The sequence below is a fragment of the Typopeltis vanoorti genome, chromosome 1, assembly GCF_054136105.1.
Source record: "Typopeltis vanoorti isolate ZY-2024b chromosome 1, IOZ_Tvanoo_1.0, whole genome shotgun sequence".
NCBI classification, from domain to species: Eukaryota; Metazoa; Arthropoda; class Arachnida; order Uropygi; family Thelyphonidae; genus Typopeltis; species Typopeltis vanoorti.
Genome location: NC_143549.1, coordinates 59,615,370 through 59,639,685, shown reverse-complemented (window position 1 = coordinate 59,639,685; position 24,316 = coordinate 59,615,370). Strand labels below are relative to the sequence as shown.

At 36.4% G+C, this 24,316-nt stretch overlaps 1 protein-coding gene across 2 annotated transcripts in view; it reads right to left on the bottom strand.

The window, feature by feature from the left end:
* gammaCOP (coat protein (coatomer) gamma) overlaps positions 1 to 24,316 on the bottom strand; it is a 406,638-nt gene that overhangs the window by 283,611 nt on the left and 98,711 nt on the right. For both annotated transcript variants that reach the window (XM_090390747.1, XM_090390756.1), the window contains exon 6: positions 24,150 to 24,200. In XM_090390747.1, coding sequence (XP_090246873.1) covers positions 24,150 to 24,200 — 51 coding nt within the window. The remainder of the gene's footprint in view (positions 1 to 24,149; positions 24,201 to 24,316) is intronic.

The following is a 24,316-nucleotide window of genomic DNA, read 5'->3' as shown; positions in this document are numbered from 1 at the left end:
TATGGATTCCACCAATCTCGTTCTGCAGCCGACCTCCTAGTTAATCTCACCCAACTTTGGACTCAGGCCATGGAAAGATTTGGAGGTTATTTCTCAATATTTCTAAGGCAGTTGATCACATCTGGCACTGAGGCCTACTGAACAAGCTGCCATCTTATGACCTCCTTTCTACACTGTGATTGGATTGTCAGCTTCCACATTGTGTGTCAGAGTAGATGGCTTCCTCTCATCAGACTTCACTATCAATGCTGGAATGCCCATGGGTTCTGTACTCTCATCCACACTCTTCCTCCTTTACATCAATGACTTCATTCTCTCACCTTCAAATCCTATTCACAGCTTTGTACTCTTCAATGATAATACTCTTCATTCTGATTCCTCATTCAATAAACTCTGCAGTAGCCTAATGTCAGATGCCTCGAGATCGTCTATAGCCAGCGACTTGAACACTGACCTCCTCAACATCTTGAAATGGGCTGACAACTTAAGAGATTTCAATGACAAAAAAAGTAAATCCTGCCTTATTACCCACCAGAAAAAAATCCTACCTCATTCCCCACTCATTTTTTTGACAATGTTCTAGTTTCCTTCAAGATAGACTTTCTCTTCTTGAGCAGACTGTCAAACCAGTTTATCCTGGCACAAACATATTACTTTTCTGTTCTAAACATTATTTCTCTTTAATCCTAACACTTTATTAGTCTCAGATCCATCCAACTTTGGAGTACTTTTCCCACATTTGGGATGGAGCACCCAAGACTTCTCTAAGAATTTTTGATGATATTAAGAAGAGAGCAATCTCCTTAAAAAATGACCAATCCCTCACAGATTATTTCAGTCACCAATACCCATACACTGTCCAGCTTTGAACAAATTGAACTAACTTCTCATCAGTTTCCTTCATTCCATCCACCTCTATTCTCTGGAATAATTTCTCCAAAACTGTTTTTCCGACTGAGTGCATCTCTCAATACTCTACAAGAAACATATGAACAGGCTACATTTTATTCTTTAATAATTTTTCCACACATGCCACTACAGTGTTACAGGTCTTGTGACCTTTCATGTGTGGGGTCAACATAAATGAAAAAAGAAAAAAAGAAATGAAAGAAGAAAAGAAGAGAAGAAAAAAAGAAAGAAATCAGATATAGTCATAGAAATATTTTTCACCTGCTTACAAAGTAAATGGATAAAGGATTACACTTGGATAAAGATTTCTTGTCAAGTATAATTTAACAGTAATTATGAGCAAAATGCCATTGAAGCAGCGAAGAGGTATCTAAACTTGAAATATTAACCATCTGAAAGGTAGTTAAAATTTATAAAACACCGATATGCACTAATTTTGTTGTATTGAAACTGCATCTCAGTAACATTTACAGTTTGTGGCACTTAATGTGTATACATAGTTTAGAAATTCAGATCATATTCTCTGACAATCTAAAATTTAAACTTAAATGTCAGTGCTGCACATTATATGAATGACATTATTTGGCCATTATTTCATGTTCTTCTAACATGTTCACACTCCTCACCTATAAATGTCTACACTTAAAGTTATGTTGGCCATCACAATATGGAGAAGACTTATGAGTTACCTCGAGACACTAGACTAAAGATAACTCCTAGGAGTGAAATAACACAGGCAAGGATCAACATGTGGCAGCCACATCTCTCAAAGCAAAGTCCAAACTTCTGAGGTACACTATTAGGTGATGAGTTTCATTGCAATGCTACTACTCTGCTTACTGGAAGAGCTTGGATGACTAAAAATCATTTCTTTAGATTCCATTCCAAGTGCACTAGTCTTTTTTTTTTCTCTCCCATTTCTTCTAGATTCTGCAGACTAGCTAGATAAGTAAGAGGGTGGCCTGAAAAGTTCTCAGTAACAATGAAAAAACGAATTTATAATTTCAAAATTATTTTTATTTTTTAACATAATCTCCCTTAAGACTAATTAATACATTAATTCCAGGCAATGCTCCAGCACCATGATCATGTCCCTGTAGTGGTTCTCAGTAAGATCTGCAAAATACCCCTCTACAGCTGCAATCACCTCTTGATTCGAAGAAAAAACGCTGACCAGTGAGGAAGAGTTTTAGTTTTGGGAAGAGACAAAAGTCAGAGGGAGCCAAATCTGGGGAATAGGGTGGATGTTCCAACAATTCATAGTGCATATCCCTTAATTTTCCCATTGCCAAAACATCTGCTGTGGGCAGGTGCACTGTCCTGATGAAAGATGATTTTTTTCGTCTAGTCTGGTTAAAGGATCGAAATAATATTCCCCGGTTATTGTTTTATCATTTTCAGGATAATTAATAAAAAAATGCCTTTAGCATCCCAGAACATCGATATGCTGCTGATGGAACCGACATTGTCATCTTTGGAGCTGAACAACCGGCTTCTGTCCACTTTTTGACTGCTGTTTGGATTCTGGTGTGTAATGGTGAATCCAAGTCTCATCCATAGTAATAAATCGATGCACAAAATTGGTTTTATTCTTGTTAAAACGTTCCAAGCACTGTTCAGAGATTTTCATGCGAGTGCGTTTTTGATCTGCTGTGAGCAAGTGCAGTACCCATGTTGCGCAAAACTTTTTCATTTGCAATTCTTCATGCAAAATATATCCTACACATTCTTTTGAAATGCCTATAGTCTCAGCAGTTTCACGCACTTTGACTCGCCGATCATCCAATACCACATCGTGCACTTGATCAATGATTTCTGGTGTTGTTACACTTTCTGGACATCCTTCGCATGGATCATCTTCAAGGCTGGTATGGCCACTTTTAAACTCGGCAACCCATTTCTTAATTATCGAAAACAAAGGAGAAGAGTGTCCATAAACTTTTATCAACTTCGAATGAATTTCTTCTAGCATTAAACCTTCTTTTACAAAGAATTTTATAACTGCACAATATCAATTTTATTGTTTTGAAGGGATACAGACAACACTTTTGCTTCAGACAGTTGTATAAAACAAACTACTTGATAGAATGACTTGCAATTTCACATGGATGCTTATGACAGATGTACCAACTTAGAAATAAAAAAAAAATCGTAACGACAGTGTCGCCATCTATCATCGAGGCCGAGAACTTTTCAGACCACCCTCGTATGTTTGGTCCTGATAGTGTTTCTCCTACTGTTCTGTAGGGCTGTACTGCAGAGTTGCTTAATGTTTGTCTTTTTATTCTTTCCTATTCCACTGATATCTATCCTGAACCCTGGAAATCAGATCCAGCCAGATCCAGGACAAACAGGTTGTCAAGACCAGATTTCCACAGAAATCATGGGAATATAAGAAGAATCTGGAACAAGTATATGAAAAACAAAATGCTACAATTATATGATGTAAATGAGATATATCAAGCAAATACACAACCTATATTTCAGTTGTACGTTAGAATTGAAGATGGTTTGATGTTAAATCAGGTGCGAGACAAGGTCATACATTATCTTCACTGTTAGTCATCTAGATGGATAACATTATAACAAAGTGGCATTAAACCTGATATTAGAATTTGAGATCTTAATCTCAGCTCACTATTTTATACAAATGTTATACTTCCGAATAAATCCATTTAAGCTTGCAGGACTCCCTAATTAACTAAATATCTCAGTAACAAATATGATATGAAAAATCAGCAATAAAAAGACAATGAAAATAGGTCCGAACACTGAAAACATCAATTATTGAATCCTGAATGAAGAACCTATAGCACAAAGTAAAACATTTCAGCTTATTTAGGAACAATTTTTTAGTGAAGATGGCAAATTAAATATGGAAAAAACAACAGAATTAGCAAAGCTAGTATAGTAGAAAGTCAAGTGAATAAATTTATATGGAATAATAGAAATTAGTCAAAATACCAACTAGCGGTATACAAGATAGTGTCGAAACTAATTTTAACCTTTGTATCTGAGAACTGGGTTAGAAATAAAACATTGGATCAAAGACTGGAGATCACAGATATCAAAGTTCTGAGAAAGATTAGGAGAGTGAAAAGATATCAATGGTAGTATCACAACATTACAAACAAAGATATTAGACAAGAACTTAAAAATTCAGGAATATGGTAGCAGAAATAATCTCAGGTGGTATGATCACTTAAACAGAATGGGAGAGTAAGAAATTAGCAAAACAAGTTTTACTTCTTTGCCAGGCTGGCAGGAAAAAGATTCAGAGGAAGAGCAAGATCTAAATGGATTGATACAATAAAAAGTGTCTTAGAAAACAGAAATATAAGAATATAAGATGATAATATTGGCATCTTGATAGATAACAGATTAATTTAGAGGAAAATTGTTGATAGGAAGTTAGTAATAATGTAACTTTTCATGTAGTACTATCTTAATATATCCTGAACAACCCCCCCCCCCCCTTTCCCAATGAGGGTACATATCAGGAATGCAATGATTCCATGGACACTGTCTATTAGAACTGATACGGACTGGATCACTTCTAAATCCATTAACACATGCAGCGGTTATTTTACATTCCTTCACAGTTCAACTGCAAACTACTCAGAAGCAAATTTTTTCCTTTTTAATTTATTTATTTATTCTGTCTACTATTGATTTCTTAGACGGTCTTCTTTCTTATCTATTGACTAAAGAGTAAAATAAATAGTCTTCAAATCTGATGCATTCATATTAACTTCAAATTATTGGAATAAATTTCAAGCAAGATTGTATATTTAATTTAAATATTTAAAATTAAGTGCATTTTATATTGAAAGAAGTTAAAATATTAAGAAATAAGATATACGGACCATAGTGAGAGATGGGAAGAAAGAGATGAACATTTAATTAACTGGAAAAAATTGGTGTTAGTGAAATGGGAAAATGCAACTAATTATAACCACATACTTCTAAAGTACAAGCACTTGTACAAAGTTAAATTTTCAACATTAGTAGATACTAGAGCCTTGGTAGCTAAAGTCAGTATAAATGAAGCCCTTTGGTTGGGAAGACCTGGGTTCAATTCTCATCCATGATGTGATGTGATGATCCTTTATCAGGTCTCTCTGACTAAAGTTGAGTTAGCCTGTCTCATACAAAGGTAGTGGATTTTTTCACCTGGAAACTCAGGTTTTTGTCCCCCAGAACAGACAAAACCAGCCCCATGAACACATATGGATTTACGGCCATGAATACTTACAACAATATGTGGAAGAGAGAGGGTCTTCACCATGTGTCATAAGACCCCCACAGTTAACCATGAGTCACATCGTGGTAGTCAACCTCCTACATAGGAGATGGCACTTAAATAGGAGTGGTACTATGGGAACAAAAATATTTAAGCACACATACACAAATTATTTGGTACAAGTAGAAATTACAATTTCTCACATTTTGAGAACTCCATTATTCGCATTAAAATTAAGGTGAAGACGTAGGCATTTCAAACTTTATCTGAATACACATTCACATTTGAAGATGTTTTGATGTAATCATTTGGAATTCTTTTCACTGTCCAATATTCTATAACCAGGGCCTTCAGCATCAGAACAAAATGGATATTCCCCAGTTTTCTGACAAGACATTCATTCCATTACAGCAAGGGAAGTCATATCCCAAAGCATCCTGACTAGTTAAAATTGATTTGTGGTCTTATAAGCCTATATCTGAATATAGTCTTCATGTTTAGAGATTCATTTCTTAGCTGAAGATCAACTTCATTGAAATAACAGATTGCATGAGACCTCATAAAAGATCCTTCTGCTCTTTCTACCTAGTAGTAAATGGTAAATTTTGTTGATATGTTTGAAACTGGCAGTCAGCTTGAACACTGGCTACCTGTTCCATCCATCTATCCTAAATGATTTTTGTGGATCATCTGGTATGTTAACATTAAGATGTGGTTATGGAGAAGAATGGAGAAAATAAAGTGGACTGAAAAAATCAAAGTATTACAAACAGTTGAAGAAGAAAGGAATTTACTAAAGACAATAAGAAAAAGAAAGCATAACTGGATAGGACATGTATTAAGAGGAGACAGCCTACTGAAAAGAATCATAGAAGGGAAAACTGAAGGAAAGCGACCAAGAGGAAGGAGATCACTAATGATACAATGGCCACAATAGGATATCAAGAAATGAAGGAGGAAGCAAGAGACAGAGGAAATTGGAGGAAGAGAATCTGCTGACAAGAGCCAGAACACTAATGATGATGTTAACATTTTCACTATTTGGAGATTAAAACATTCTTAATCACCTGAGCAAGAATGTTTTTTTTTTTGTATAAGAATTAAATTTGTATCAAGTTAAATCTACAGTATTATTAGATACTATGGGATTGAAAATACTTACACACCCACACATATTATCTGATGCAGTCTACCCAAAATGCTGTGGATTCTAATCCTAAAAAGTATGAATGTTTGTGAATGTTTTTAGGTGGGAGACAAATTTCATTGTCCTGTGTGAGACCACTTGCCCTGCTTGCTGACCACTGCTCTGCAGCAAGCAGGGCAGTGGTCTGAAAAGGTTTGCTGTTCGGTCTATAGAGCAGGATTTCCAGATTATATAAAAAAATAAATCTCATGTTGTACCGTTATATGCATTTGTGGTGGCTACAGTGGCTACACTGCATAATTGAGGACTACAGAAGGTCAAATTCCGAATAGTTCTCATAGTACCCAACCATAAAAAAAAAGGGAATAAAATTGAATGTGAGAATTACAGAGGGATTTCTCTACTAAGTGTTCATGTAAGATTTATACAAACAAACTTGAAAAGAGGTTGAGAAAGAATGCGGAAGAGAAACTTGGAGAACAAGCTGGATTCAAGCCAAATAGAGGGAGGTTGCCAAGATCAAATTTTCACTTTAAGACAAACTGAGAAACCATGGGAATATGACAAGAATCTGTAGTTAGTTTTGTACATCTGGAAAAGGCATACAACAAGGTATCTAAAGAAAAGCTTTTTTAAACACTACAATTATATAGGTTGAATGGAACATTATATAGAGCAATATATATATATATATATATATATATATATATATTTGAAAAAAAATAGATTTAATGACTCCAAGACCGAGATAACATATAAAGATTTTAATGATAAATACTACTAGTTTCGGCATATAGCAGCCTTCTTCAGGTATTTATAAAGGAAAGGAATACTAATAAACATTGAATTATTTAAACAAACTGGAAATTACAGGTACAAATTGCCTCACATAATCGATACATAAAAACGTTGTATTTTTCAAGTTGTTCCAACTGGCGTGCCATTGTTTGTTGCAATTGTGCGTGCAAGTTCACGTGAACGCCAATATTGAATAACTGCAGCATGGCTATCTGGGATGTTATAACTTAAATTATTATTTAAGTGGACCGGGTTCAGTAGGATTTCCCTTGATTCTACGATTTTCCTTTCAAACTCATCTTCACAGCGAAAAATATTTTCTGATCTATTCCAGCATACAGAGTGGCTTTGTTGGTCATCATTAGGATTATTTGAAAAAAGAACATGACTGGATAACGCAGTTGCATGAGATCTTTTGTATGAGATGTCTCTCTTATGCTCTTCTATGCGTTGTTCAATAGATTTGTTAGTTTGACCAAAGTATGGGATGTTGCAATCACACCACAATTTATATACTCCAGGGTACTTAAGGTTGTGATGAGTAGGTTTTGGATGGCTGATTAGAGAGCGGATTTTTGGAAGTGTGGTGAAGAAGGTCCTGATATTATATTTTTTAAGGACTTTAGCTATTTTCTTAGAGACTGTGCTAATGTATGGAACGGAGATGCTACCTTTAAAATTAATAGTCTCTGTTGTGCACTGCTTAGGAGGGTTCAGAAGAAATTTCTTAATTGTTTTTTCAGAGTATCCATTTTGTTTAAAAATAAGAGTGAGGTGATTCATTTCTTTTTGTAGTTCATCTTGTTCATTTAAGAGAGAACGTGCTCTGTGCCCTAAGGTAGATATAATTCCAAGTTTTTGTGGTGGAAAATGATGAGAAAGATTATGCAGATATCTATTGGTATGCGTAGGTTTTCTGTACATAGAGATTTTTAATCTTTCAGAGCATCGTGTAAGCATAACATCCAAAAAAGGTAAAGAGTTATTATTTTCTATATCAGCAGTAAATTTTATATTAGGATGTTTAGATGACGAAGAAAATCTGTGAGAGCTGTGTGCCCGTGATTCCAAATAATGAATATATCATCAACATATCTTTTCCAAACTTTTGGTTTAAATGAGAAGGAAGATATGGCTTTCTTTTCAAAGTCTTCAAGGAAGATGTTAGCTAGCACTGGGGACAAAGGGTTGCCCATTGCCAGGCCTTGTTTTTGTTGGTAAATGGAGTCCTTATATCTGAAGTAACCAGAATGAATGCAATGCTTTAATAAAGTGAACATTTTTTTGGATAATTTGTCCTGTAGTAATGTAAGTACCTCGTCCGTAGGAACGTTAGTAAATAAAGATATAATGTCAAAACTAACTAGAATATCATTATCATCGATGGGAATATCTTTAATATGAGAAACAAAATCTGTGGTGTTTTTGATGAAAGATGAAGATTTATTGGAGAAACACTTGAGGTATTTTGCTAAATATTTTGAAAGTTTATATGTAGGTGAATCAATTCCTTCCACAATTGGGCGAAGAGGGATGTTTTCTTTATGAATTTTTGGAACTCCATAGATGCGTGGGATAAGAGAATGTAGAGAGCGTAATGAGAGGCGAATATTATGAGGAAGTTCACTCGCAGTCTTTAACAAGTTGTTTGTACGGTTTTGTAATTCTCTTGTAGGATCTTCCTGAAGAATTGAATATATTGAACTATCTTCAAGTAATTGAAGCATTTTGTTGTGGTAATCTTCAGAGTTGAGGATGACCGTAGAGTTGCCTTTATCTGCAGGTAAAATAATAATGTTACTGTTCTGTTTTAGATTTTTTAGGGCTTTTCTTTCAGCCACTGAAATATTATCTGTTGGAGGTTTGGCATTATTTATAATAAAAATCGAAAAGCCCTAAAAAATCTATTAATTTTAAAGGTAGCTATTAATTTTAAAGGTAGCATCTCCATTCCATACATTAGCACAGTCTCTAAGAAAATAGCTAAAGTCCTTAAAAAATATAATATCAGGACCTTCTTCACCACACTTCCAAAAATCCGTTCTCTAATCAGCCATCCAAAACCTACTCATCACAACCTTAAGTACCCTGGAGTATATAAATTGTGGTGTGATTGCAACATCCCATACTTTGGTCAAACTAACAAATCTATTGAACAACGCATAGAAGAGCATAAGAGAGACATCTCATGCAAAAGATCTCATGCAACTGCGTTATCCAGTCATGTTCTTTTTTCAAATAATCCTAATGATGACCAACAAAGCCACTCTGTATGCTGGAATAGATCAGAAAATATTTTTCGCTGTGAAGATGAGTTTGAAAGGAAAATCGTAGAATCAAGGGAAATCCTACTGAACCCGGTCCACTTAAATAATAATTTAAGTTATAACATCCCAGATAGCCATGCTGCAGTTATTCAATATTGGCGTTCACGTGAACTTGCACGCACAATTGCAACAAACAATGGCACGCCAGTTGGAACAACTTGAAAAATACAACGTTTTTATGTATCGATTATGTGAGGCAATTTGTACCTGTAATTTCCAGTTTGTTTAAATAATTCAATGTTTATTAGTATTCCTTTCCTTTATAAATACCTGAAGAAGGCTGCTATATGCCGAAACTAGTAGTATTTATCATTAAAATCTTTATATGTTATCTCGGTCTTGGAGTCATTAAATCTATTTTTTTCAAATGTATAACAACCGAGTAAAAGCTGATCGCCACATATATATATATATATAGTCTATTTTTTGTTGTCAGTAAGCAGTTACAATTGAAAGGGAAAAAAAAGAAAGATGGTTTGATATAAAATCAAGGGTCAGACAAGGATGCACATTATCTCCATTCATATTCATCATTTACATGGATCATAGTGTGAAAGAAAGTGGCATCAAGCCTGATATTAGAACTGGAGATGTCAAACTGAGTTCTCTGTTTTATGCAGATGATGTTGCACTACTAAAAGATCTAGTGCAAGTCACCAGGATTCTCTAACTAAACTGAATAACAGTTGTAACAAATTTGACAGGAAAATCAGGAATAAAAAGATCAAAACTATGAAAATAATCAGAAACATTTAACATTCTGAATGGAGATACTACAGAACAAATAAAATATTTCAGCTATTCAGGCACAGTTTTTAATGAAGGATGGCAGGTTTAATCTGGAAATAGACAACAGAATAAACAAAGCTGGTATGGTGGGGTAGCCAGCTGAATAAATTCATATGGAATAAGAGAGAAATTAGCCAAAACGCCAAACTAGCAGTATACAAGACAGTGTTCAAACCAGTTTTAAATTAGTGATCTGAGATTTGGGTTAAAAATAAAGCACCTGATCAAAGACTAGAGACCACAGATATGAGGATTCTGAAAAAAATTAGTGGGGAGTGTACCAATGGCAGAATCATTAAAAACAAAGAGATTAGAAAGGAACTTGACATTATTAGCATTCAAGAATGTGTCAGCAAACCTAATCTAAGGTGGCATGACCACTTAAATAGAATGGATGAAGAAAAGTTAACAAAACACATGTTTGATGCCAAGATGGCAGGAAAGAGATCCAGAGAAAGACCAAGGTCTAGGTGGGTTGATTCGGTCAGAAGTGCCTTATAAGCATGAAATGTTAGATATGACAATATTGGAGTGCTCATAAGTAATAGATTGATTTGGAGGAATATTGTTGATAGCAGATTAGGGGAAGTGTACCAATGGTATCAATGACAGAATCAATAAAAACAAAGATATTAGAAAGGAACTTCATAATAATAATGTAAACTTAATCATGTAGTGCTGTTATAGTAATCTGAACATGCCTTGGGGATACATATCAGGATGATGTAAAAGATAAAAATAGAAAAAATGTAATACACAATTAAAATAGGAAACAATCCTTAGCCCACCCATAGTACTAATGTATAATAAGTTCACAACAGTTTTTGGGCAGGAATTACACAGAAAACTTGCCCTCAAAAAGAGAGGGCATTCTTCCATGCTCTTGATATCTGATGTAAAATCTGATGAATCACTCAACTTTCAACAACTACAATAATGAGATTTATTCATACATTTAAAAATATAATAATAAACTTCATGTTTTGATATCTGCTAACTGCAGCAGGAAGGTAAATGTATAAAAGCATATACAGAAAAATTTAACATTTCTAATAGCAGCAGTTTTAAATCATATAACAATAATAATGTAGAACAGCCACATGCATCATTTGACAAATCAAGTGAAATTACTATTATTATTATGGGCGACTCCAGGGAGTCCTTAGACTCATCGAGGGAGGCCCTAAACATCATGTCCACATAACTATACGACATTCTCACAGTATCAATCATGCCTTGCCTTGAACTCGCCCACCGTCATAGCACCCACAACAGACTCTGGCAACTTATTCCACTCATTTACCACTCTAAAGTAAAGAACCCAGCTCTAACACCCCTGCTAACCACACTCTTGCCCAGCTTCCATAGGTGTCCCCTAGCTCTCCCACCACCAGTCCTGATCTCAAAAATATCCTCTGAATTAATCCTATAGAAACCCTTTAGCAATTTGAATGTCTCAATCATATCTGCCCTTTATCGCCTATCAACTAATTTCTACAACCCACAAATCTTCAACCTGTTCTCATATGGTTCATTCCATAGACCTGCTATCATCTTAGTCACTCGCTTCTGGATCCCCTCCACCTCCTCCCCATCAAGAAGGACCCTAGGTGACCAAATCTGGGCACAGTAGTCGAGATGAGGTCTTATCAAGGCTTGGTACAGAGGTACAATAACTTGCTTGTCTCTGCTCGTCAAGGTATTTTTCAACAACCAAATGAGTTGATGAGCTGATTTAGCTACTTTTGCAATGTGCCCCCTAAACTTCATCTCTCTATCCACCAACACTCCCAAGTCCCTGGCCTCATCAATCTCCTGGAGTACAGTTCCAATGTGGTATACTGCTGCTAATCTTTTCACCCCAAAATGCATAACCTTACATTTTGTCACATTAAATTGACATCCATTTTCCTTAGTCCAGAACTCCAATCTATCCAAGTCATCCTGCAAGATTTTGACATCTTCAGCATTCACTATTGCCCTACCGAACTTTGCATCATCAGCGAATGAACTGTTCCTCTTAGATCCTTCCCTATATAGTTAATGAACAAATTAAACAGCAGTGGTCCAAGAACAGAACCCTGAGGCACACCACTAGTCACAGGCGGTCTTTCGGACTCTACTCCTGAATAAACTACTCTTTGATATCTCTATATCAACCACCTATCCATCTCACCAACCCTATATCCATTCCCATATGTTGTAGTTTACGGATTAGAATTCCATGTGGTATCCTGTCAAATGCCTTAGCCAGGTCCAGCAGTATCACTGTAAACCCATGACCCTTATCCAGTTCAGCTATCACTATGTTATAAAACTTGAGCAAGATACTGAGGCATGATCTACCCTTCACAAAGCCATGCTGTCCCCCATACAGTATCTCATTTTCATCAATCCATTCCTGTATTTTTCCCTTGACTACTTTCTCCAAGACCTTGACAACGACTCCTGATATGCTGATCGGTCGGTAATTTGCAACGATAGTCTTGGATACTCCTTTATGCAGTGGAACTATTTTCCCCTCTTTCCACACCTTCAGGACTAAACCAGATCCGAGACTTAGATTAAACAACATGGTCAAGGGCACTGATAATTCTTTAGCCGCTTCATGCAAAACCCATGCCAGTATACCATCCAATCTCACAGATGTATTCACATTAAGGTTCTGTAATAGACTATTCACCTCCACTTCATTCATCATAATTCCCTTATAAACTAATGGTTCCTTCATTTTTTCAATGTCACCAGCTAGATCATTCGACCAGAAATGCTGAAGTACGGTGGTATAAAAGTCTTACAGTGGCTGCACTGCATAGTTCAGAAAGCTTGGACAGAGGGATGAATTCCCAATGATTGGAGTAGAGCTCTCATAGTACCCATATATAAAAAGGGAAATAAAACTGAATGTGAGAATTACAGAGGTATTTCCCTACTAAGTGTTCCTGGCAAGATCTATGCAAGTATACTTGAGAAAAGATTGAGAAGAAAAGCTGGGTGAAGAACAAGCTAGATTCAGGCAAAACAGAGGCTGTCAGGATCAGATTTTCACTTTACGACAAATAGTCGAGAAAGCATGGGAATAAGACAAAAATCTGTATTTAAGTTTTGTTGATTTGGAAAAGGCTTATAACAAGGTGCCAAGAGAGAAGCTATTCAATACACTACAGTTATATGGTGTCAATGGGACATTATAACAAGCAATACTTAGTCTTTATTTGAGTTGTAAGTCAGCAGTTAGGGGGTGCTTAAGGGTCAAAGCTGTATAACTGAGAGGAGACCTCCACATAGCCTTTAAAGGAATGCGGAGAACCGACCAGGGCTTCTGACTTAATGTCCAATCCTCACCTTCTCGTGGTGCACCCTGTTGGGTATCTACTTTGATACTGAACGAACGAGGATGGGCTGGCAATTTGGGATTTAGCCGACCAAATTGTATTCTTATTGGTTAAACCAAAATAAAAAATGATGGTACAACATGACAAAATTTCATGCCGGCTGGGGCGTCGCCCGGTTAAACAAGGCCCCCGTTGTTTTCGCCAGGGAACCAGGGCGAACAGCGAAAAGTCAGCTACTGGAACAAATCTGAAAACAAACCCCAACTCAACATTACCAGAGTTAAAGATCGGTACTATCAACGTAAGAAGCCTGAATGGCAAAGAAATGGAGCTAGCTGAGGAATTAGATAAGTACCAGATCGACATAATAGGGGTGACTGAAACAAAAAAGACCAAAACTGGTGAGATCTTTCTGAGCAATAAATACAAAATGTTATATTCAGGCAATGACAATCAAGGAAAAGAAGGAGTAGCCATAGTATTCAACACAAAATACGAGGCTAATCTTCTTGAATGGCAGTCAGTCTCAAGTAGAGTAATGTGGGCAAATATGAAAATGGGGAACTGGACAATGAGACTTATTTGTGCCTATGGTCCCACAGAAGGTTCTACTAAGGTAGAAGTGGAGGAATTTTTTGAGGCTTTAGAAAAAGCAACTGACACAATGAAAAAGGAAAAGTTGGTCCTTGTTGGGGATCTAAATAGTAGAGTAGGAAATGATTGTGAGACATACAAAAATATTTTGGGAAAATTTGGAGAAAAGAGCAAAGCTAATAATAATGGCAAATACCTGTTGGATTTCTGCTCAGGACATGGACTGGTTATTACTAACACCATGTTCCAACATAAAAATGTGCACAAATTCACATGGAGAGAAGAGGCTAGGAATAAGAAAAGTCTCATTGACTATGTTATTGTTGATAGTGATGTTTTCTCCCTGGTGCAGGACACCAGAGTGTACAGAGGATTTGAAATTGGAAGTGATCACTATTTAGTCTTGAGCAGGATAAAATTGAATTTCATATTGAAAAGAATAACATGTAAGAAAGTTTTAAAGCGAATAAAAGTTGAGCAGCTCTCAGATGTGAACTGTAGACTAAAATACAGAAATATTATTGAAAAGAAAATGAAAGAGTTTGAGAACAGGAATCAAACCTTGGAGATTCAGTGGCAAACTCTGAAGGAAACATTGATTGATTCTGCAAGAGAGGCATGTGGTGAGGTTGTGTGCAAGGATAAAAAAATCAGAACTCCCTGGTGGACACAGGAAGTTAAAGAGGCAGTGAAGGAAAAGAAGAAAGCATATCAAAAGTTCCTGGCAAATAAGTCAGCTTTTACTCTTACAGAATACAGAGACAAATGTAAGAAAGCTAAACAGTGTGTAAAACTAGCTAAACAAAAGTCATGGGAGGACATTGGCAAGAATATAGAAAATAAATATCAAGAAGGTGGCAAAATATTCTGGAGGTTGTTGAAGAAGCTTAGGAATGGAGGAAAGAGTGCTGTAAAAGGAATTAGAGATGATAAAGGTGAAATGAAAACAGGAGAAAAAGATATCCTTGAAGTATGGAGTAATTACTTTGAAAAACTGCTAAATGAAACAATGATGACAGCACAGTGGTAAAAAACACTGCCCAGGTATGCAGTCAGGAATACATATCCATACTTGAAGTAGAAAAAGCCATCAAAGGCTTGAAATGTGGAAAGGCAGCAGGAGTAGATGATATTCGACCAGAAATGCTGAAGTATGGTGGTATGAGAGTCTTACAGTGGCTGCACTGCATAGTTCAGAAAGCCTGGACAGAGGGACGAATTCCCGATGATTGGAGTAGAGCTCTCATAGTACCCATATATAAAAAGGGAAATAAAACTGAATGTGAGAATTACAGAGTTATTTCCCTACTGAGTGTTCCTGGCAAGATCTATGCAAGTATACTTGAGAAACGGTTGAGAAGAATTGTGGAAGAAAAGCTTGGTGAAGAACAAGCTGGATTCAGGCCAAATAGAGGCTGTCAGGATCATATCTTCACTTTACGACAAATAGTCGAGAAAGCATGGGAATATAACAAAGATCTGTATTTAAGTTTTGTCGATTTGGAAAAGGCATATGACAAGGTGCCAAGAGAGAAGCTATTCAATCTGCAGTTATATGGTGTCAATGGGGCATTATATCAAGCAATACTTAGTCTTTATTTGAGTTGTGAGTCAGCAGTTAGGGGGTGCTTGAGGGTCAAAGCTGTATAACTGAGAGGAGACCTCCACATAGCCTTTAAAGGAATGCGGAGAACCGACCAGGGCTTCTGACTTAATGTCCAATCCTCACCTTCTCGTGGTGCACCCTGTTGGGTATCTACTTTGATACTGAACGAACGAGGATGGGCTGGCAATTTGGGATTTAGCCGACCAAATTGTATTCTTATTGGTTAAACCAAAATAAAAAATGATGGTACAACATGACAAAATTTCATGCCGGCTGGGGCGTCGCCCGGTTAAACAAGGCCCCCGTTGTTTTCGCCAGGGAACCAGGGCGAACAGCGAAAAGTCAGCTACTGGAACAAATCTGAAAACAAACCCCAACTCAACATTACCAGAGTTAAAGATCGGTACTATCAACGTAAGAAGCCTGAATGGCAAAGAAATGGAGCTAGCTGAGGAATTAGATAAGTACCAGATCGACATAATAGGGGTGACTGAAACAAAAAAGACCAAAACTGGTGAGATCTTTCTGAGCAATAAATACAAAATGTTATATTCAGGCAATGACAATCAAGGAAAAGAAGGAGTAGCCATAGTATTCAACACAAAATACGAGGCTAATCTTCTTGAATGGCAGTCAGTCTCAAGTAGAGTAATGTGGGCAAATATGAAAATGGGGAACTGGACAATGAGACTTATTTGTGCCTATGGTCCCACAGAAGGTTCTACTAAGGTAGAAGTGGAGGAATTTTTTGAGGCTTTAGAAAAAGCAACTGACACAATGAAAAAGGAAAAGTTGGTCCTTGTTGGGGATCTAAATAGTAGAGTAGGAAATGATTGTGAGACATACAAAAATATTTTGGGAAAATTTGGAGAAAAGAGCAAAGCTAATAATAATGGCAAATACCTGTTGGATTTCTGCTCAGGACATGGACTGGTTATTACTAACACCATGTTCCAACATAAAAATGTGCACAAATTCACATGGAGAGAAGAGGCTAGGAATAAGAAAAGTCTCATTGACTATGTTATTGTTGATAGTGATGTTTTCTCCCTGGTGCAGGACACCAGAGTGTACAGAGGATTTGAAATTGGAAGTGATCACTATTTAGTCTTGAGCAGGATAAAATTGAATTTCATATTGAAAAGAATAACATGTAAGAAAGTTTTAAAGCGAATAAAAGTTGAGCAGCTCTCAGATGTGAACTGTAGACTAAAATACAGAAATATTATTGAAAAGAAAATGAAAGAGTTTGAGAACAGGAATCAAACCTTGGAGATTCAGTGGCAAACTCTGAAGGAAACATTGATTGATTCTGCAAGAGAGGCATGTGGTGAGGTTGTGTGCAAGGATAAAAAAATCAGAACTCCCTGGTGGACACAGGAAGTTAAAGAGGCAGTGAAGGAAAAGAAGAAAGCATATCAAAAGTTCCTGGCAAATAAGTCAGCTTTTACTCTTACAGAATACAGAGACAAATGTAAGAAAGCTAAACAGTGTGTAAAACTAGCTAAACAAAAGTCATGGGAGGACATTGGCAAGAATATAGAAAATAAATATCAAGAAGGTGGCAAAATATTCTGGAGGTTGTTGAAGAAGCTTAGGAATGGAGGAAAGAGTGCTGTAAAAGGAATTAGAGATGATAAAGGTGAAATGAAAACAGGAGAAAAAGATATCCTTGAAGTATGGAGTAATTACTTTGAAAAACTGCTAAATGAAACAATGATGACAGCACAGTGGTAAAAAACACTGCCCAGGTATGCAGTCAGGAATACATATCCATACTTGAAGTAGAAAAAGCCATCAAAGGCTTGAAATGTGGAAAGGCAGCAGGAGTAGATGATATTCGACCAGAAATGCTGAAGTATGGTGGTATGAGAGTCTTACAGTGGCTGCACTGCATAGTTCAGAAAGCCTGGACAGAGGGACGAATTCCCGATGATTGGAGTAGAGCTCTCATAGTACCCATATATAAAAAGGGAAATAAAACTGAATGTGAGAATTACAGAGTTATTTCCCTACTGAGTGTTCCTGGCAAGATCTATGCAAGTATACTTGAGAAACGGTTGAGAAGAATTGTGGAAGAAAAGCTTGGTGAAGAACAAGCTGGATTCAGGCCAAATAGAGGCTGTCAGGATCATATCTTCACTTTACGACAAATAGTCGAGAAAGCATGGGAATATAACAAAGATCTGTATTTAAGTTTTGTCGATTTGGAAAAGGCATATGACAAGGTGCCAAGAGAGAAGCTATTCAATCTGCAGTTATATGGTGTCAATGGGGCATTATATCAAGCAATACTTAGTCTTTATTTGAGTTGTGAGTCAGCAGTTAGAATTGAAGGAAGTACAGGAAGATGGTTTAATGTTAAATCCGGTGTGAGACAAGGATGTACATTATCCCCTCTGTTATTCATTATCTATATGGATCACATTATGAAGGAATGTGGTATTAAACCTGATATCAAAATTGGAGATGTTAATGTCAGCTCTTTGCTTTATGCGGATGATGTTATACTTCTAAATAAATCTGCTACAAGTCTGCAAGATTCTCTGACTAAATTGAATAGCTGTTGTAATAGATATGGTATGAAGGTCAGCAATAAAAAGACAAAGACAATGAAAATAGGCAGAATCATTGAAAATGTCAACTGTGTTGTGAATGGAGAACCTGTGGAACAAGTAAAACATTTCAGCTACCTAGGCACAATTTTTACTGAAGATGGTAAACTAAATATAGAAATAGACAACAGAATCAGCAAAGCTGGTATCGTGGGAAGTCAATTGAATAAATTCATATGGAATAAGAAAGAAATTAGTCGGAACACTAAATTAGCTGTATACAAGACTGTGTTCAAACCAATTTTAACTTATGGATCTGAGAGCTGGGTCAGAAGTAAAACACTTGACCAAAGACTAGAGACCGCAGATATGAGAGTACTGAGAAAGATTAGAGGCGTGAACAGATGGCATCAATGGCAATATCATATTAAAAATGAGGATATTAGGAAAGAACTTGACATTGTCAGCATCCAGGAATGCGTTAGCAGAGCTAATCTCAGATGGTATGGTCACTTAAATAGAATGGTTGAGGAAAGATTAGCAAAACAAGTGTTCTCTGCCAGGTTGGCAGGAAAACGACCCAGAGGAAGACCAAGATATAGGTGGATTGATACGGTACAAAGTGCCTTAGATGATAGAAATATAAGATCTGATAATGTTGGAGTCTTGACAAGTAACAGACTGATTTGGAGGAAAATTGTAGATAGGAAGTTAGTAATGATGTAATTTTTTCATGTAGTACTGTCATATCCTGTACACCCCTTGAGGGTACATGGCAGGAATTTGATGATGATGATGTCAGCAGTTAGAATTGAAGGAAGTACAGGAAGGTGGTTTAATGTTAAATCTGGTGTGAGACAAGGATGTACATTATCCCCTCTGTTATTCATTATCTCTATGGATCACATTATGCAGGAAAGTGGTATTAAACATGATATCAAAATTGGAGATGTTAATGTCAGCTCTTTGCTTTATTCGGATGATGTTATACTTCTAAATAAATCTGCAACAAGTCTGCATGATTCTCTGACTAAATTGAATAACTGTTGTAATAGATATGGATTGAAGGTCAGCAATAAAAAGACAAAGACAATGAAAATAGGCAGAATCATTGAAAATGTCAGCTGTGTTGTGAATGGAGAACCTGTGGAACAAGTAAAACATTTCAGCTACTTAGGCATGATTTTTAGTGAAGATGGTTCACTAAAAATTCACTAAATTCAATACAGAAATAGACAACAGAATCAGCAAAGCTGGTATGGTGGGAAGTCAAATGAATAATTTCATATGGAATAAGAAAGAAATTAGTCAGTACACTAAATTAGTTGTATACAAGATCATGTTCAAACCAGTTTTAACTTTTGGATCTGAGAGCTGGGTCAGAAGTAAAACACTTGACCAAAGACTAGAGACCGCAGATATGAGAGTCCTGAGAAAGATTAGAGGCATGAACAGATGGCATCAATGGCAATATCATATTAAAAATGAGGATATTAGGAAAGAACTTGACATTTTCAGCATCCAGGAATGCATTAGAGCTAATCTCAGGTGGTATGGTCACTTAAATAGAATGGGAGAGGAAAGATTAGCAAAACAAGTGTTCTCTGCCGGGTTGGTAGGAAAACGACCCAGAGGAAGACCAAGATATAGGTGGATTGATACGGTACAAAGTGCCTTAGACGATAGAAATATAAGATCTGATAATGTTGGAGTCTTGACAAGTAACAGACTAATTTGGAGGAAAATTGTAGATAGGAAGTTAGTAATGATGTAAATTTTTCATGTAGTACTATCATATCCTGTACACCCCTTGAGGTTACATGGCAGGAATTTAATGATGATGATCTCTTTTCACTTTCCTGCGATACAACTTCAATTCTCCTTGGCTGCAGTTCATCAGCTATCATCAATAACACCCCTCCCCCCATTTTATTCTCTCTGTCCCTCCTAAACACACTACAACCCACACATTCTATCCCACTAACTATGTCATCTTCAGTCAGCCATGTTTTACTAATGCCAATAACCTGTGGCCAGGAAGAGACAATCAAGGTCAAAAATTCTTCCTTCTTGTTCCTAATACTCCTGGCATTAGTATACATGAAATGCAGTGGTCCCTTTGTCCCACCCCTATCTTGATGCGTTATTCTAACTATTCCATTCCGATTTTTTGTCCTTAGTACTGGCTCAGGTACATTATATACATTCTTATACTCAACTGTCTCACTGATGTCCGCATATTCACTTCTCCCCTTCCTTGGTAGTTCTAGTTTCCCTGGTTCTGCACATCCATTTTCACTTCATTCAGCAACACTTTTCCAGTCTCTGCACACCAAATCCATTCAAATGCAGGCCATCCATCTTGTATAAATCCTTTCACCCATCAAACTCATTCCACACCACACCGTCTGCATAACCTGCACATAATGTCATTTGCGATTATGGCCCTGCTTCTAAACTCCTCTCTGTCATACCGTGGCAACAGACTCGCCATTCTAACTTTGTCACTGTTTTCTTTCACTACCTTTAACAATACTTTCAAGTCCTCTCTCATAAAAAATTTATCTCCTTTCAATTCATTCATACCCGCCACAACTATCAATTCTTTCACCATCTGTTTTTGCACTTTAATACTCTCACGTACATCCTTAAATTTCGCACCCAGTAAGTATGATTTAGTTAAACTCCCATCTATCACTCCTCTTAATAACGAGTCACCATACAACACTCTTTCCTTCATTTCAGAAACTCTCCCACTCTTATGCTTATTTTTCCCTTTCAAACACTTGTTTATTTACGTTAGCCGAATCACTCTGGAAAGAGTTTTGCAGGTGCTCTAATTGCCGCTGCACATTTTGTATCACTGCACGCAACCTAGCGATCTCATTCCCTACAAATAATTCCTCATTTTTTTCATCATTTAAACCATTTTCTCTCTCTGTATAGTTGCTTTCACTCTTTCTTTCATCACCGCTCTCATTGCCATCTTGTACAACATCGCAATTCCTTATCAAGCCACTATTTTCATTCACATTCTGGCTTTCTTCAACCATAACTTTCTCACAACCTGACACATACTTCAACTCCTAACTTTGCTTACACTTTCTGCACATTCTCCCACCACTATCACTTTCAATCCAAACTCCAGCCTCATTCAGGAATGCATACATCCCACACACATCACATTGGACAAACTCCCTCACATTACAGCTTTTGAACAAAGGCGTCATATTTTTGGATGCCATTATCTTACGTCGCATTGGCGCCATGGGCTATTCTATGAAACGTATCGTTAAAATACTAAATTAAATAAAACGGAATTCATACCAAAATCACACAGACACAACAAGCTACCAAAATTAGACAATATTATGTTATGATTTAAACCTATATTCTAATTTTCACTCAAAATTATACTTAGCTTTTGGGAGCTCTCTGAAAACACTCCATATATATCAATATTGCAGAACAAATACATCAATATTGTTCTGCAAAGTCTTTAGATGATTATTGGCATAATGGGGTCTAACAGGTTATGCAAATATATAACGGACTTCCAAATGCAATAAAGTAAGAAAACCCTAGTTCCTGTTGAAGGTGCCATGCAATCTGATCACTTAGGTAGGGCATCAAGAAAGAGGACCAATCCATTTCATGAAATGAAACATCATGAAGCAATTCTCTCCCACCACCTCTATAGTGAGAATTTTAATACAGCAAAATTGATACGCTCTAATGACTATGTTCTCATCACTGAACTTAGTGAACTTAATGGCAATACAATTTTAGATAATGGCTACTGAATTAAAAAAGCAATTCATACTCACATACACCCTCCTCAAGAGATGACCCCATCACCGTCCCCTATATCCATGGCATGTGTGAGAAGGTAGCAAAAATACTGAAGAAATATGATCTAGTTACCATTTTTAGACCACACAAAAATTGGCATTCGTTACCCACTTCAGTTTCTTTCAATTCATAGAGTGCCTATATGCACATATATTTGTGTATTACCACCTGATAATGCCAATGCCACTATAGTGAAATAAAGGAAATAGTAATAAATTGTTTCAGTTATATCTACATGACATATTCATATTAGGGTCATGAGTAAAAAAGTGTATGCCTGCACCAGAATTCCAAATTTTAGTTTCAAGTCCACATAATTCCTCATAAAACCTACCTAACTTTACCATGATGGGTGGCAAAGTTGGTAATTAAAGGAAAAAAAAATAATATAAAATGAACAAACTCATCTGCAACCAAAGGAACTCCATTAAAAGTGAGTGGAACAAGGACAAAATAAATATCCTTTGCATAAAGAAGGTTCTCAGACTACAGTAGCAAATTATGTACCAATCAGTATCCTAGGAGTGGTGGTAAAAGTGATTAAAATATTGGACAAAAAGAGAATTCAATAATGGATGGATAAGAATATGATACTGTATGAGGGGCAGCATGGCTGTGTTAAGGGTCGGTCATGCCTTAGTAATTTAGATAGCTAACTTTTTATAATAGAGTGACAGCTGAGTTGGATAAAGGAAATGGCTACACAATGATTCTGCTGGATTTTGCAAAGGAATCTGATAGAATACCACATGGAACTCTGTTATGCAAATTAGAATGGGGATGGATATGACATTTTGCAAAGGAATCTGATAGAATACCACATGGAACTCTGTTATGCAAATTAGAATGGGGATGGATATGACACTGGATATGTGGATAGGAGGGTGGCTGCTGGACATATAACAAGTGGTATATGGGGGTGCAGAAAACAGCCAAAAGCAGTTGGCTAGTGGTGTGCTGCAAGGTTCAGTGCTAGGAGCACTCCTCTTTAATTTGTACATAAATAATATAGGAAAATATCCCAAGGAAACATTCAGTTGTTTGCTGACGATGATGATGCAAAATTAGGTAAAGTAACAGCTAATCAAAGTAATGTGGAGAACTTGCAGGATGATTTAAATAGGCTGTCAGTATGGGCAAAAGATAATGGGTGTCCATTTCATGTGGAGAAATGTAAAGTTACACATTTTGGAATAAAGAGATTACATGCTATATACCACATTGATAGAAATGTACTCCAGGAAATAGATAAAGCTAGAGATTTAGGGGTTGTGGAAAACAGAGTTAAAGTTTAGAGGACATATTAATAAAATAACTCATAAGATTACTTGGATATTGAAGAACACACTAAGAAACACAGATAAGGAAGTTGTTATTCTTCTTTATAAAATCTTGATACATTCACATCTGAATTACTGTGCTGAGGTCTGGTCACTTGGGTATCTTAGGGAGAGAAAGCAGTGGATAAGATTCAGAGGCAAGGAACTAAGTGATCTGTGGAATGTTCCCTGTGAGGATAGATTGAGGATGTATAGATTGCAGAAATTGGCTGAATGGAGAAAAAGAAGGGATATGATAGGAATACAAGGTATTCAAAGGGTATTTATTTACAGGACTGGTGCAAGGACTTTTTTCAGCACTTGGCTAGAGAGGCAAGAAGAGGTCATCCCTGGAGTTGAAAAAAACAGCATTGTTAATAGGAGTGCAAAAACCAGGTTTTTTGCTTGAAGAATTGTGAATGATTTGAATGGGTTGCCATAGTCAGTTGTGAGTACTTTGTTAATGAATTCAAGAAGAGGTATGACAGATTGTGTAGATAGTTTGGGTCTCCCAAGATTAGTCTTTGGACTCCATGGAGATTTTAATACAATAATAATAATTCTACTCTGTCTAACAGTTGAATAGAATGGAATCGAAACAAAAATAATTGTTTTTTTTTAACAAAATTTTGTCAACCAAGTATTTACTTACTATCATTTAAGAAACTTACTTACATCTGTTATAGTACACAGAGCTCGAATTGCAGCAGCCCTATATTGATCTTCCTGAAAAAATAAGGCAGAAAGAAAATACATGATATAAACTTGATAGATTCATAAATAAAACAAAATTACATATGAAATTGGAATAAAAATAGGCACATTCTTATAACTGAACTATC